We start from the raw sequence: 15,123 nt of genomic DNA on the forward strand, positions 1-15,123 counted from the left end.
ATTATTGATATCATAATGTTAACATCAAATGATCACACAGTCATCCAGATATATTGGTGATATACCATGTAGAGTATTTGAACATTTCAAGAATCGAGGTGCAGTCAGTAAAGTCAGTCAGTAAAGGCATAGACCAAAAACTTGTACCAGTGTGTCCAGAAACGAGTGATAGAGTCATCGCCTTGCATTTTAGCATCCAACATCTCTCTGTGGAACAGGGTCTTCAGGGTGGAGATAACTTGTTCCAAGCCAGGGGGTTGGGGTTGTATCCAGTTTTGCATAATTACTCGCCTGGCAGCTAAAAGACAGATATTAGTCCAAGTTCGTACAGATCGAGGTATATTATCTATGTCGATGCCATCCCAGGAACCAAACAGCAACAGAACAGGAGTGGATGGTACGGTATGACCAGATACATTAGATATAAACCTAAGTATTTGAGACCAAAATGTAGTGATCTCAGGGCAAAACCATAACCGGTGTGACAAAGAAGCATTTGAACAGCTGCACTTGGGGCATTGGAGATGCCACGATCTAGGCTGTGAGGCCGATATGGAGGGTCTGAACACTTTGTAGGCCCTGTGCAGTAGCATAAATTGAGATTCTCTTGAATTCTCATTGACCATACTTTCTCTTACCGTTTGATAACCTTGTATATTACATTTCACTATGTCAGGATCTGGAAAATCTTTTTGCCACATTTTTACATTAGAAGATGACAGAGGTTTAGTAAAAATAGGCAGAAGGCATGCATATATATTAGATATATTAGGTGGAGACAATGTTAGAAGTTTGTCAAAGCAAGGTCCCTTTTGAGGGATGAAAGTTTTATACAATCCTCCCAGCAGCCAAACTATAAGCTTGGAAGGAATTCAAATGGTTTTGCAAAAAAAAAAACAAAAAAACTTTCCGAATAAACGTACGTCTCCTCCATTAAAGGAAGGAGTTCAGAAACTGCTTGATTCATATCAGAAACTGGGCAGTTGCATGTCATTGAAAATTCTCTTCTTGTGCTCCCATCTAGAAGTCTTTCCAGAAAATCTTGGAATGGTGAGTGAAGAGCAAGGAGAATGTTTGTCACTAGGATATTTAGTCAATGGAGCTGTTACCAAGGCTTATTGAAAAAGAGTATGATGGACGACTACTGCTGGATGCTGGACCGCAACATCCTGGACACACACATGAATATAAATGCTAAAAGCCTTTTTGATTTTGCACTGAATACATTGAAAAATCTAGCACAATATAAACTAGAATAAAAAACTGAAAGCAGATTTGATATCAATGTGAAAAATTGATTTAGAAAAGGATGTTTTGGTCTCCAATGAATTGATTTTTTTTTACTTTTTTCCTTGAAAAGTGAAGATTAAAAGGTGGGATTAGCTTTTTATTTTCCTAGTCAGAATCTCTACATTAAATATGGATTTAGCTGCAGCTCTAAGTAATGGTCCGTCAACTGGGGTCTTCGAACACAATCATTAAGGGCTTGTTCACATCATAAAACATTCTGCCATGTGTTATTAGCACACATTGCTCTGTGCGTATGTGATTTTTTTCTTTGACCTAATACTTCTAATATGGTCCTGCACTAGGCAAAGATGCTATTTCCTGTTTTCCTGGAAGGTTTGTAGAACCAGAACCATATTACATAAAACTACATCCTGATGCTGATAACGTGACCCAGATATTAGGGGCCATTGGTCCATTGCGGAGCATTAAATGCATGCACATGCTTCTATTAGGACAGAACCCACATTGGAATTGACTGTTGAACAAGGCATAAAAACTTTGACAAGCCAAAAAATGAAGCTCCAGCTTAAAGCTTACCTAAACTCAGACTTTTCACTTTACATAAAAGGATAGACAACCCTTTTATATAAAGTAAAAGTTCTGTTTGTGTTTTTTTTAAGTGCAACACCCTTTTTTAAAAAAAAAAAAATAGAGGGGTGCAGCACCACCGCCTAGGCGATCAACAATAAATGGGAGGGCAAAGCCTCCAGGGATACCTATGTCACGCATCCCGGGAAGCTTTTGGCTGCTCCTTCTGCACATTCCGAGCATCTCAGAAATGCGCAGGAGGGGCCCTTTTATCAATAGGGGAAAAATTGCTGATTTCACGCATGCGCAGTACGATCTGCAAGTTTTTTTACAATCTACGTCTCCCAATCCCACGCCTGCACAGTGCATGATGGAGTGACATAGGAAGAAGAACACAGAAGAAGAGAGGAGAAGATGGCAGCGCCTGGCACTCCCTCTGCGCTGGGCTGAAGACGGATACCGGGACAACGCGGGACCCGATGGAAGAAACGGCCCGACAGATAGACAGATCTGTGGGATCGAAGGTAAGAGTGATTTTATTGTTTTGAGTGTACTTCAGCTTTAATGCATGTATGCCCAGAAGATGCATTCAGAAATTTTCTCCTGTGAGACTTTTTGCACCTGTCAGCCATGCAGGTCTTCTGCAAGCCCTACTACTGTACAACACAGAATATACTGCCACGATAAATAAGGGGTAACATAATGGCAATGTTAACAAGCCCATACAAAGCTGTGTTTCCTTGGGCCAATTAAAGCCAAATAAAGGCTTGTAGAAGTTAATGACTTTGTTCTGTAATTTCTGCTGTCAGACATCATGACCGCTTCTTACAGACCAGGCCTGTCTGGCGCTCAGAAATACATCTCCCAGAATCCTCCGCGCTCCTTATACACCAATGATGTCATCACTTCATGGAGCCAATCAGAGGCCGTCTGGCGGCCCTCTCCTCCCGCCCAGTGTTTTAGTGTTGCAGAGCAGGCGCCATCTTGTCTCGGAAAAATAGACTGCTCCCGTTGTGTTGAAGGCGACCTAAGAGGGCAAGATGCTGTACCTGGAGGATTACCTGGAGAGTGAGTGGGGAAATAGGACGCCATGGCGGCGCGGGGTGCTCTCAGAGCGGAGGGGTGCGGGGTTTTTAACGTGAACGGGAGTGGCGCCGCCTAATAACCGCCCTCCTTGTCTCTCCCTCCCCTCCCGTCTCTCCGCAGTGATCGAGCAGCTACCCATGGATCTGCGCGACAGGTTTACGGAAATGCGGGAGATGGACCTGCAAGTGCAGAGTACGTGAGCGGCTCTTCCCACCCGTCTGCAATGAGCATGGACAGCTGGTTGTAGTGAGGCCGCCGGTTGTATTGTGTTCAAATGAAAAGACCGTGCGAGCTGCCGCAGGGTAACCCCGGCTTCCTGCTTGTTGTTGTATTACCAGAAGCCAACAGCAGGGGGCAGTGGTACTCCCGCCCATTGACATCAGTGCGGGCTGTACTAAAAGCCCAGGAGGCTGCAACCTCAAGTGAACTCATGTGACATGAATTTATGTTAGGGATCATCATCATCATCATCATCATCTTCATGTGAAATGTAGTCTCTTGTATCTAACAAATATAAATAGAATAAAATCACCACTTTATGCACCATCAACATACCATAGATTAATACAAAAAATCATAAAAGATCCTAATCCTACACACTCATGTTTATGAATCGGGGTGTATGCCCACTGACCCATCAACCCATCCCCCACTACATCCATTATAAAGAGCAGAGGTGTCTGTGCTGACACATCTACACCCTGCATTTGTTGCACAGGACCAAGCTTCTCATAGTGAGCATTAGGAGAAATAGAGCCCACCACATTTCCTGGCCGATAAACATCCAAATTCGTCTGGGCTTCTTTTGAACCTCGATCCGATTGTCCTCTAGTCAGTGGTTGCCAACCTTTTCGGTCCTGCAGACCACTAAAATTATCAGCTCCTGAGCCGGGTGTCCCTCAAAGGGGCAGAGACCTCCTGCATACTAATGTCATTATGACATAACCCCGCCCAGATCTGAGCCTGTGATGGGAGAGTGGGCGGGTTGTGTCCAGGGACAGCCCGCCCACTTCCCTGAGCCTAGGAATTGTACAGGGGACGTGCTCAGCGGCTCTGGCCAGTGCGTCCCTCCAGCGGGGTCCCCCGACCAGAGCCGCAGACCTACAGTTGGCGACCTCTGCTCTAGTCCAACCCTTTCATTCATTGGATTTTTAGATTCTGCATCCCATGTGGGCATTATCACAGCTTCCTGTTTTCAGAAAGCTATGTATAACACCCTGCTGATCCCTTCCACCAGCCATGATCTGCTTGCTTTTCATAAGGATGTACAGTATAGAGACACAGTGGGTCCAAAATAAGGTATGTATATAGGTCCAACATCATGGCGCTGATCAAAGCTCTCCAAGACTGGAAAAGATAGACTCTGGGGATAGAGCCTGAGGATTGTTCCAGAAAACCTGAAATAGATTTCCTAAAAAATTTTTCAGTCCTGGACCGGTTGCGCTCCAGGTTTTCTGGATCACCCAGGTTCTCCTATGATAATCTATCTTCTCCAGATTTGGAGAGCTTCGATTCATCAGGCTTATTATGCCATGATTATGACTTTTCAGCGAGCATAGATCAATCAGTCCCTGTCCTCTGAAGGCATTCACAACCTCCATTCTACACATACACTGGCAGTAATTTGGATGGAAGCCATATAATCTTCCAGTATTTTTTTGGATTATAGGAGGAAACTGGAACATCCGGAGGAGACCCATACAAATATGCATAACAGATCAATGCAAAAAAAAAAAACTATTCTTGAAATGAACTGGTTAGTTTTATCCCCCTTCTTTTTTTCAGGGATTCGCATCACCATTTTTTTTCAGATCTTTGCAGTACCCAAGAACGGTTTGCAGCCCCAACCATATCCCAAGAACTAAAATAGATCATATTGTCACTGCTTTTGCAAGCATTTTTGCACTTAAAAAAACGTCATTACAGCTATTGCTCACTTACCGACTTACCTGTTTAATGACGCCTCGCAGTTTTGGCCATCTCACTGACTAATACACTGTACAAGATAGCAGCGTGGCTTCTCCCCCCCCCTCATTCCTCTCAGCTCCGGCCTCCTGGACCCGGGTCTGCAGGCTGTCTGTAAACCTGTCACTCAGGCGGGCTGTACACACACAGGCAACGCAGGTGGCTCCTTAATTTGCTCCTCAATGACCAATTCACTTAAGGATCAGGTCATTGGAATGGAACCTGGTCTGTAAGTGAGGGGCTTCTGTATTCACCTGTTCCCTCACAGGGCACTGCCATCTGCTACATTCTCTTAAGGATCTTTGGCCACGTGATTGACCGAGTTGCAATGAAGTTACTGCACAAAAATTTATTTCCGGCATGTCCAGGGGAAGCCAGGTATATTGTCAGTGAGAGCTTGTTGAAGGGGTTATTGCATTCTTCTATATTCTCAGTGAATCCTAAAAAGTTGAAAGGGAAACTTTAATGCCTAAAGAAACTGAGCTGTTACTAATCCCGGAGTAGGTGCCGAGGAACATTGAAATTCATGTTTTTTAACCACTAGTCTGGACTAGAACCCTCAGGTTAATAGAATGTGGTAACAGAATTCCATAGGCACTGCCACTTAGCAAGAACAATTTAGTCCACCACAGGAACAGATCTGAGGAATCCCCAGGCAAGAATAGAATAGATTTATTTTGGAATAATTTGTCCATTCCTGCTCCCGATCTATAGCAGCCAATGTTTCATTTACTGGCATAATTCAGAAAACTAATATAACTGTTTTTTTTCCCGCCTTACAGCTAGCAGTTAAATTATCATTTATGAATTCTTGTTTATTTGCAACTGTTAACTAGTGTCTAAATGGTTTAATTATTGCTGTATATATTAAGACGTGACTTGTTTGAAACAAATACATAAGAGCAAACATATGACTCTCTACTTCTCTAACAACTTCATAATGCAGATGCAATGGACCAGTTAGAACAGCGGGTTGGAGAGTTTTTTGCTAATGCCAAGAAAAACAAGCCTGAATGGAGGGAAGAACAAATGACTGCTATTAAGAAAGTAAGTTATAGGTTTTTATTCTGAGGAGCACCTAATGGTAGAGAATTGGCATAGGTTCGGTGCACATAGATTACTCAAGGTGTTCATGTTTTGCAGGTAATGTGAGTTTGTAAAGAAGTTAGTGATAACAGTTTATGGCTCCTTGTGAGTGTTAGCAGAGGTCATCATTTCATGTTGTCCTTTAAATACAAGAGGTCCACACAATAAATAATCTTTTTAGTGTTAATGTAAGGACATTTTTGTACTCATAGTTTGTGATGATATAAGTGTGTGCAGCCATACTTGCATGCTGGCTTCCTGGTTGTGTCTTAATAAAAATTAGGGGCACTCTTAATCAATACTTGATCAATGTATCAACTGGACACTGATCAGGAAATCTCATATCAGGATGGAACCAAGTGATGGAATGAGAACTGCCTACAATCTGCTGTTTCCATTGATTACAACACTAATGAACACAACGGGCTGTAAGTCTTAGGATACTGATAAAAAGTAATGTTGGTTTGGGTGTATTCTGCAATCGACCTGAATCCTATTAGCATAAATGGATCTAAATGATGTTTGAGCAATCAAATTGATATCAAGTGCACGGAAAGCATGTATTTTTATGATGATCTACCTAATGCATGTTTACATATCAGGTCTTATACTACTTGAAGGTTTAACATAGAATCTTATCTGATATTAAATCTTATTTAATTAAGTCTTCTCTACTGCAATGTATTCATAAAATCTATTTTGTTTATGCAGCACACAACTAATTTAGTTCTCCCAGTAATTCCCGAAACTGTAGCATCGTACTCCGACCCCCTATACTTTGTTTTAGGTTTCCAGTGCCTGACCTCTGTTCTCATCCACAAACTGGTTTCCTTCAAAGTTTATGGTTCTGTCCTGAATTGGTCTCCCAAAGCACCCCCCATTCCTCTTTTTCCTATGTGGCACCAACTGTGGCAGTTAGAACTCTTTTGAACTTCCAGTTTGTAATATTCTAGGAAACGTGACATAATATTTGATTTGGAAGAAGTCCTCCCTGTCTACCCTGGTGACCTAGAAAGCCCTCAATAATGTGTCCCTACATTTGTAAATTACTTCTACTAGTGGAGGGCAAGTCTCACCACTTTTGATAGAGTGGGGGGAATGGGGATGAATGGAGTCTGAATAAAGTATCTCCATGATGTTTTGTATTGTCCAGTTGTTTTCTTTTCATATTAAAATGGAACTAAACCTACTTGGCTCACCTATCTGCATTCCAGTAAAGGGCACCTCTATCCTTCTCTTCTTCCTCCTACAGACAATCTTTGGCCATCTTGATTGGCCGTGCCAGGAAGAGGTAACTCCTGTGCAGGCGTGTGGGAGTTGATTCATCCTGGCACGAGCAAGGGAAGCGTGTATTGCTGGGTTTCCATGGCAACTAAAGAGGAATCAGCATGTGCACAGCTTGGTTTTTACTACAAGAACCTGGTGTGATCAGGCAAGTAAGACATTTTTACAGAAGGGACAATGCCTGTCCTATTCTGAAATAATGACCTGCCTGAGGATAGAAACTTAAAAATGGAACTTTAGTTCTACTTTGAAGTAGTATGGTTGTTTTTTTTTTTTTTTTTCGTTGTATTGCATTAAAATCATACTAAATAGACTTAAAAAAAGTTTCACATAACTGCAAATAAAGAAGGTGCTAATTTACTATTGCTATGTGACTATATTTGTAATAATTATTAATTTCAGGATTATTTTAAAGCCTTGGAGGATGCAGATGAAAAAGTGCAGCTAGCAAATCAAATTTATGATTTGGTAAGCAAAATTATAGTTCAGTTACTCACACTTTGTTGTTTTAATGAAAAAAAAGTGTTAATGGGAAATGCTTCACGCATTTAGCAAACAAATTACAAAATACTGCTTTTGATTTATGCAACAATTAAACTTGCATTTGTTGTAAAATTATGTCTGTCAGTTTGAAGTGCGAACTGGTTGGTACCTCTACTTGACTTACACGCTAGAATAGTTTCCCATTTATTTCCATATCAAGCTGATATGTTTTCATTTATGTATGTATGTACTGAGTTCAAGAAAATTCTCAAGATTCTGGTAATAATAAGAGATGTGATAACTTTGAGATGTATAAGTAGTATGGAAATGTTTACAATTTTCTTGATTTTAATGTTTTACAGGTAGATCGACATTTGAGAAAACTTGATCAAGAACTGGCAAAGTTTAAGATGGAATTGGAGGCTGACAATGCTGGCATTACTGAAATATTGGAAAGAAGTGTGTACAATTTTTTTTAATTTTTTGTTTATAATGTTACTAGTGTTTATTTTACATTTTTCACCTTTACCCCTCCAATTAAGTCCCCATTCTCCCCTTTGGTCTATCAATGGCATTTCACTTACGGCATTTTTTTTTTGTGAGCCAACACTTCACGTGGGGTATTTTGAAATGTCAAATGGTTTTGAGCATTGGTTTATAGAGAAGATTGTTTTGGCCATGAATTTTTGGCAGTTTAGGCTGTTCACCTAGCAAAGTAAATTCTCACTTGATTTGAATGTTTTCTTTTACAAAGATTACTCATCTAAATTTTAAAAACAACTTGATTTTACTTACTTGCATATGATTTGATGGTTGAAGTCCACAAAGCTAAGTTAAAATTCAATGGCAAGGTTATTCCTTGTTAAAAATGTCGAGAAACACTGGTCTACAGACTATATTTATTAAATCATCCCTGCTGTATCACACAAACATGACAAACAAAAGTAGTTTAAATCTATAATAATTTAGAAAAACTTTTTTTTTTAATTTTGCAAGGGAGGGCTAAAACTGCTCTCGTTTTGTTCTTTTGCAATTGGTGTCTCATTAGGGAGGACTGGCAGGAAGTGAGAGAGATTTCTTTTTACAGTTATCATAGAAACAACTGTCCTCATTGGAAGATAACCCTTCTGTGTACTTGGCAACTCAGAATGTTATTTTCATTTTTATTTCTATTGACCTTCCTGGTGCTTGTCAGATGATTAGAGAGAGTAAATTTACCTAACAAGGGCACAGACAAAAATAAAACCCTAATAGTCATTCTATCCTCTACCACTCTATCCAAATATTTTAAAACATTTTACAATATATAATACTTATTGCATAGGCGAGTGCTAAACATATATATGCTTTATAATGGATGTGAGACGTGAAGATAACATCAGCAGCACTAGGTGGGATTGCTAAGAAGATGGAAGATGCTATTTTGCAACGATCTACCTCTTGTATTAAAAAGGACTGGTATAGATTGTTTTGTTTGCTAAAATTTGAATTATTCTCTTCCAGGGTCATTAGAACTAGACACGCCATCTCAGCCTGTGAATAACCACTATACTCATTCTCATTCCTCAGGAGAGAGTAAGTACAATAAGTGTCGTCTTATTCCATTTCTAAACTGCAGCAGCCATTAAACGCAAATGCTTATGTCTACAGAAAGGAAGCACAATCCATCATCCCATCATTCTACTACAGACCATGTACCAGAGAAAAAATTCAAGTCTGAGGCGTTGTTATCTACACTTACTTCCGATGCTTCTAAAGAAAATACTCCAGGCAAGTTTTCTGTCACATGTACAAATGCTAGTTTGCAGGAGCAGACACATAGGCTAGGGAATATTACCCTTGTAGCAATCTTCTTTAGGGACCATACACTATATAAAAAAAACATATGTAGTATAATTTTGTTAGGTGAGCTTTCAAACCAACTAATTCATGATATAAAATAGGATAGAGAGCTGCTCCAAGGAAGGAACATTTTGTTAATGCTTTTGTAAAGTGAAGATAGTGGCGGCATGTCACTATATACATCAGGGGTCCTCAAACTACGGCCCGCGGGACGAATACGGCCCCCTGAAGTTGTCCATCCGGCCCGCCGGCTGCTGAGGCTGCTTCTCCTGCCTGAGTTCTGGCTGCCTGCCATCTGCACTCCAGGGAACCCGGTCACGTGACACCACTGTTGCCAGGGCAACGCTGGAGCTGTCGGGCTGAAGCCATCAGGCAGAGAAGGTATGAGCAAAGCAGAGACTCACTGCTGCCTTCATTCCCTGCTCACTGCTGCACAAATGTACATGATCAATGTACATTTGTAAATAGTATAAACATACTATGCACATTGATCATGTGCTGCAGTGTGATCCATGTATGAAGGCAGCAGTGAGTGACAGGTAGCAGACACTGACAAAGTTTTTTTAGCAGCCCTTTTATAATTAATAAAAAGTGTGGGGTAGTGTTGGGTGTAGGGTAGGGTGTATAAAAAGAAGCAAATTAATGAATTGCTTGAGATTATTCATTTGCATGGAAAATGCAAGATAAATTTGCATTTTCAATACACACAATGAAAATTCAAATTTATCTGTGCATTTTCCAAATAGGAATTGAGGAATAATCTCAAGCAATTTTAAAGCCAAAGTAAACGCCACTTTTTTTTTTTAATGATCGGCAAGTGTGCTGTACATATAGTATTGTTCTTTCATGTTTTTTATACAATAAATATGTTTTGTGCAGTGTGCCTAAGAATCTTCTCCTGTTTTTTTTCAAACTATAGTAAGGCCCCCCGACAGTCTGAGGGACCGTGAACCGGCCCCCTGTTTAAAAAGTTTGAGGACCCCTGATATACATTATATGCTGCTTATTGTAGAACTCTAAAAGTTGTTACTAGAATTTTTTTCAACATTTTACATCTCTAGTTTTACTGGTAAACCGTAATAGCTATCACATAAGCAAAAAATGTACACTTTTTCTATACTTCTTCTTAATAAAACAATAAAGCCAGGATTACAATTCTAAAGCAGTCATAAAGAAGCAGGATGGTAAGTAAAGTTCATTTTACTATGATCTTAGACCTAAGTGAAGAGTTAGACAATGACCTTACCAATCTGTTACATGGTCCATTACATGCACATTATATACTTGCTAATGAAGCTTCACCCTTTGCTTGCTCTAACTGATCACTTTTAAAAAGCTGTTAGTTTCATGTATGACATGCTTTTAAGAAAGTTAATAATTATGTTTTTTTATATATTTCTCTAGGGTGTAGAAATACTATGTCCTCTGCTACTACTAATGTTTACAACGTGAATTCCTCCCAGCCACTAGCATCATATAACCTGAGCTCTCTTTCAAGTGGAACTGCTGCAGGGGCTGGAGCTGGGGCCATTACCATGGCAGCTGCTCAAGCAGTTCAAGCTACGGCACAGGTACAACATATGAATTCATGCTTTAACCACATACATAGTTCTTGGTTTACTATTTATTTGTTTTTGTGTGAAATATGTAAAAATATCAAACTGCAAGTACTAGAAAACTACTACTAGATAAATAATCTTCTACTAAATACACACAGATGAAAGAAGGAAGAAGGACATCCAGTATGAAAGCCAGCTATGAGGCATTTAAAAATAATGACTTCCAACTTGGGAGAGAGTTTTTGTCTAGAGATTCAACAAGTTATTCCTCATCAGCCTTGGCTTCTACGCTGACACAGACCTTGACATCTTCAGCAACTACAGACGCGAGAAGTGGGCGAAAAAGCAAGTGAGTAAAGAAGTTTATTTAAAGTGGAATTTAATTCTGCTGGTGGTGCTCAGGAGTTATGCCATAATGTGCAGCTTTATCTGCCAAATCACCCCCTCCAAAGATACACAATAGCCCTGGTTCTGAGCGTTCCTCCGTCGCCACCAATGATTATTTTGCTCTGTTGTGCTCTAGGATTCAGTGCCTTCAACCCCCTTCATTGTCTGGGTTGGGGTGACACACCTCCTGCACATGCAAGACCCAGTGTATATTCTGAAACTATCCTATCAAAAAGAATTTTCTATATTTATAATAGAAGCAGTTATATTTTCCTATTAAAGATACTTAAAGTATTCATAAATCTTGCCATCTTTTATTACTGTTGCTATATATATCTGCTACATTTACTTTACCTTGTTTTCCAGATGTCATTTTAGGTAATTATTTTTGCTAAATATATATTTGACTGTTTTGTATTGTTATTATTCTAACATATGTTCTTTTTGCTGTGTAGGAGCAATAATAAATCTTCAAATCAACAATCCTCATCATCCTCCTCCTCCTCTTCATTATCCTCTTGCTCATCTTCATCAGCTCTTGCACATGAGCTGTCTCATCAACAGACTGCAGCTATTCCAGAGTCCGATTCAAATAGTCAAGTTGACTGGACATATGATCCCAATGAACCTCGTTACTGTATCTGTAATCAGGTAAAGTCAGCTGCTAGTTCTAGATTTTTACTCGCCAGTAAAATGTCTTGCTGGAATAATATGCTCTAAAAAAATAGTTTGTCTAGTTACTTTATCAATTTCATCAACTTGTTAGGATTTATGAAAAAAACATTTATTTTAACCTTGTAACTACTTTTAGGAATTACATTACTATACGGTTTTAAAGCAGAATATTAGTTTGTTGGTTTTGTAGTTCTTGTTTACAAAATATTACCTATAAATGCAAAATTAAATAAAAAATGGATTATTGCTTTTTCATTCCTAATTTGTGGTTTTCGTGCTTATAATTTGCATGGGTTCCAGTACCATAAACAGGGAGATTTATCAATTCTGTCACGCAGTACAGCATATTCTGAGTCATAATTACTTCTGCTGCCCTGAAGTATTACAGTAACAATATAAAACCCACTTCTGATCACTTCCTAACTGTGCATGTTTTTTTCCACTGTCAATACTCCTCTTACTGTTTCCTCTACAGTGCTAAATATGTTAAAGACATTAGCAAAAGTGTTGCCTGTCCAAAATTTAAATGGCATTATAAAACAAATTTTGTCATCAAAGTACTTAGTAAATGGCCTTTTAAGGGATTTGTGTGGGCCCACACAAGTCTCCCCCCCAATGTAACGCAATATGTTGACATTAATTTTGAATTGTACCCAATGCACTAAGGTGATGTGCCACTGATGCACAGGCTTTGCCTGCATGAGCAAAATGTTTTATTTTTTAGGCCTTTTGTTCATTGTTTGCCTATCTAATTTAAATACGCTGCCTTAATACATTGTACATTTTTAATACGCTGCACTGTAGGGTAATATGTAAATTAGCCTTTATTTCTACTGAATGTCTACTTGTGTTCTATTTTAGGTATCTTATGGTGAAATGGTTGGATGTGATAACCAAGATGTAAGTATATGTAAATGTATACCTGAAATGTAATAAAAATTTGGTAAAAGTTCAAAAAAGCTGCCCATCAACAACCCAGTCCCTTAGGCAGTCAGAGGTATACCATTTAATGCAGGGAGATTTTCCAGTGTGTTCAAATGGTTAGGCTGTGACTCTTCAAACATTTTTGTGTATTTTGCACTTTTAGTTTGGTGGATAGATAACAAACATAACATCCTTTCGTCTTTGTGGTAGATGTATGTTCATGAACTTCAATGGATAGTAGACTGTAAAGCTCTGTTTGCTAAAGAATTTGAGATTGTACAATAAATAATAAAACGTAACATATTATGTGCAAATGGATAATTGAAGTGAGTCTTCACACAATTTGTGTGAACATTCTCCAGTTTTTTTAGTAAATTAGCCACGATTTACACTGTCATTTGAAACTGAGTGCAGGTACAGTTTTTGTCCTTTGCTGTAGTTCTTGATATTCTTGATGCTTTTGGAGCAGTTTCCAGCAAGCATATCTTCAATGTGGAAAAATGACACTGCAGGCAAAATGCATGAAAATTATTTTTACATGCTACGTATAGCTGGGTCCTTTGTTGGGGAACTTACATGAATAATATTGTTTGAGTTTTAAGTGAAATTATATTGGTAAAATAGTACAAGCACAGGTGTAAAACACAATTTCCTTGTGAAAAAAGAACAGTTTGCAAGTATTTCTAGTAGCTGTAAGCAATCAATCAAATAAAGTCTCTTTATGGTTCAACTGTTCTCAAATCTAATTTCTTTGCAATGAAAATCAAGTTATATGTACTGTTTTTTATTGATTGAATATTCTTCCCCCATCCTTTTTATTTTTCAGTGCCCTATTGAATGGTTCCATTATGGATGTGTGGGATTATCAGAAGCTCCCAAAGGAAAATGGTATTGCCCACAGTGCACAGCTGCCATGAAAAGAAGAGGAAGCAGACATAAATAAAACAAAAGACTAACTATCTAAATTACACTTTTTTATTACACTGAAAACCTGCGCATCATTTCATATTTACAACAGGTCATTTGCTAATTGGATTGGACAGTTGCTGAAGTATTTAAAAGAATTCCATTTCAGTACATCATCATCTCATATGTCAATATTTGGCATTTTGAAATCCTATTTTTGTCTTTATGGGATTTCATTGCTGAGGGTTATCTATAGCTTCTGTGCATAATTTACAGAGGTATGTCTTGCACGAAATGAAAGGCTATAAGGGAATATGGTATGAAATGTTAAAGGATCTACTATTAAATAAGAGTATGCAGTACTTTTTAAGCTCCTTTTTATATCAATTTTGTTTCCTTCAGAAACATATCTCAGCTGGCTGAAGAAACGAAACGTATCTGTGTTGTTGGGCTGGCATCCATTAACTGTGTACATAACCTATTTAACCTGTTATGTGAGAGCCAATTTTGTCAATGTTACTACACAAACACTGCTGTCAACATCAGTGTGCTTTCTTTTTTTATCAAATGATTTCTTTGTGTTTTCAATGTAGTAGTGACAAGCTAGTTAAATAAAACTTATTTGACATTTTCTTATGAATTAACTCTGTCCTGGCATTCTGGATGATTAAAGAGTTATAAACACAAAAAAGTTTCTTTATATACGGGGGAGGGGGCATGTATTTGCTACCCATTGTTAACAGCCAGCAAGATTTCTTGCCTTGGAGCATGGTTTGGTTTTATTATTGTGGGGTACCCTGAGCGTTTTTTTATTGAAAAAAGAAAAATGACAACTTAATTACAATGGGTTTTCATATGTATCAAGCAAGTGTCCCCAGAAGGTCTACTGGGTTTCAAAAAAAATAAAATATTTTTATTTAAAAATGTTTTCATCTTCCAAAGGTTCCTCTATCCCTACCCACCTACCAAATTTTTTGACAATACTAGGTTCAGTGGTTTTGCAATTAACTCAATCAAAATCAATGAATGGCATTAAAAATGAAATTTTATGACTATATTTAAAAGCTAAAGTTTACTAAAAAAAAACAACACATCCATGAGTCTGCAA

The 15,123-nt window shown here is 38.6% G+C and overlaps 1 protein-coding gene across 1 annotated transcript; it reads left to right on the forward strand.

Annotated features, from left to right (window-relative positions):
- The first annotated feature begins 2,754 nt into the window (after window positions 1–2,754).
- Window positions 2,755–14,706, forward strand: ING3 (inhibitor of growth family member 3). The gene is made up of 12 exons (XM_072401569.1): window positions 2,755–2,886; window positions 3,025–3,096; window positions 5,816–5,916; window positions 7,642–7,707; window positions 8,085–8,181; window positions 9,226–9,297; window positions 9,373–9,492; window positions 10,969–11,135; window positions 11,282–11,472; window positions 11,966–12,161; window positions 13,047–13,085; window positions 13,936–14,706. Exons 1-12 carry the CDS (start codon window positions 2,859–2,861, stop codon window positions 14,050–14,052), a joined length of 1,266 nt encoding a protein of 421 aa, XP_072257670.1. The 5' UTR covers window positions 2,755–2,858; the 3' UTR covers window positions 14,053–14,706.
- Window positions 14,707–15,123: the final 417 nt, after the last annotated feature.

Source organism: Pyxicephalus adspersus, chromosome 2 (genome assembly GCF_032062135.1).
Source record: "Pyxicephalus adspersus chromosome 2, UCB_Pads_2.0, whole genome shotgun sequence".
NCBI lineage: Eukaryota > Metazoa > Chordata > Amphibia > Anura > Pyxicephalidae > Pyxicephalus > Pyxicephalus adspersus.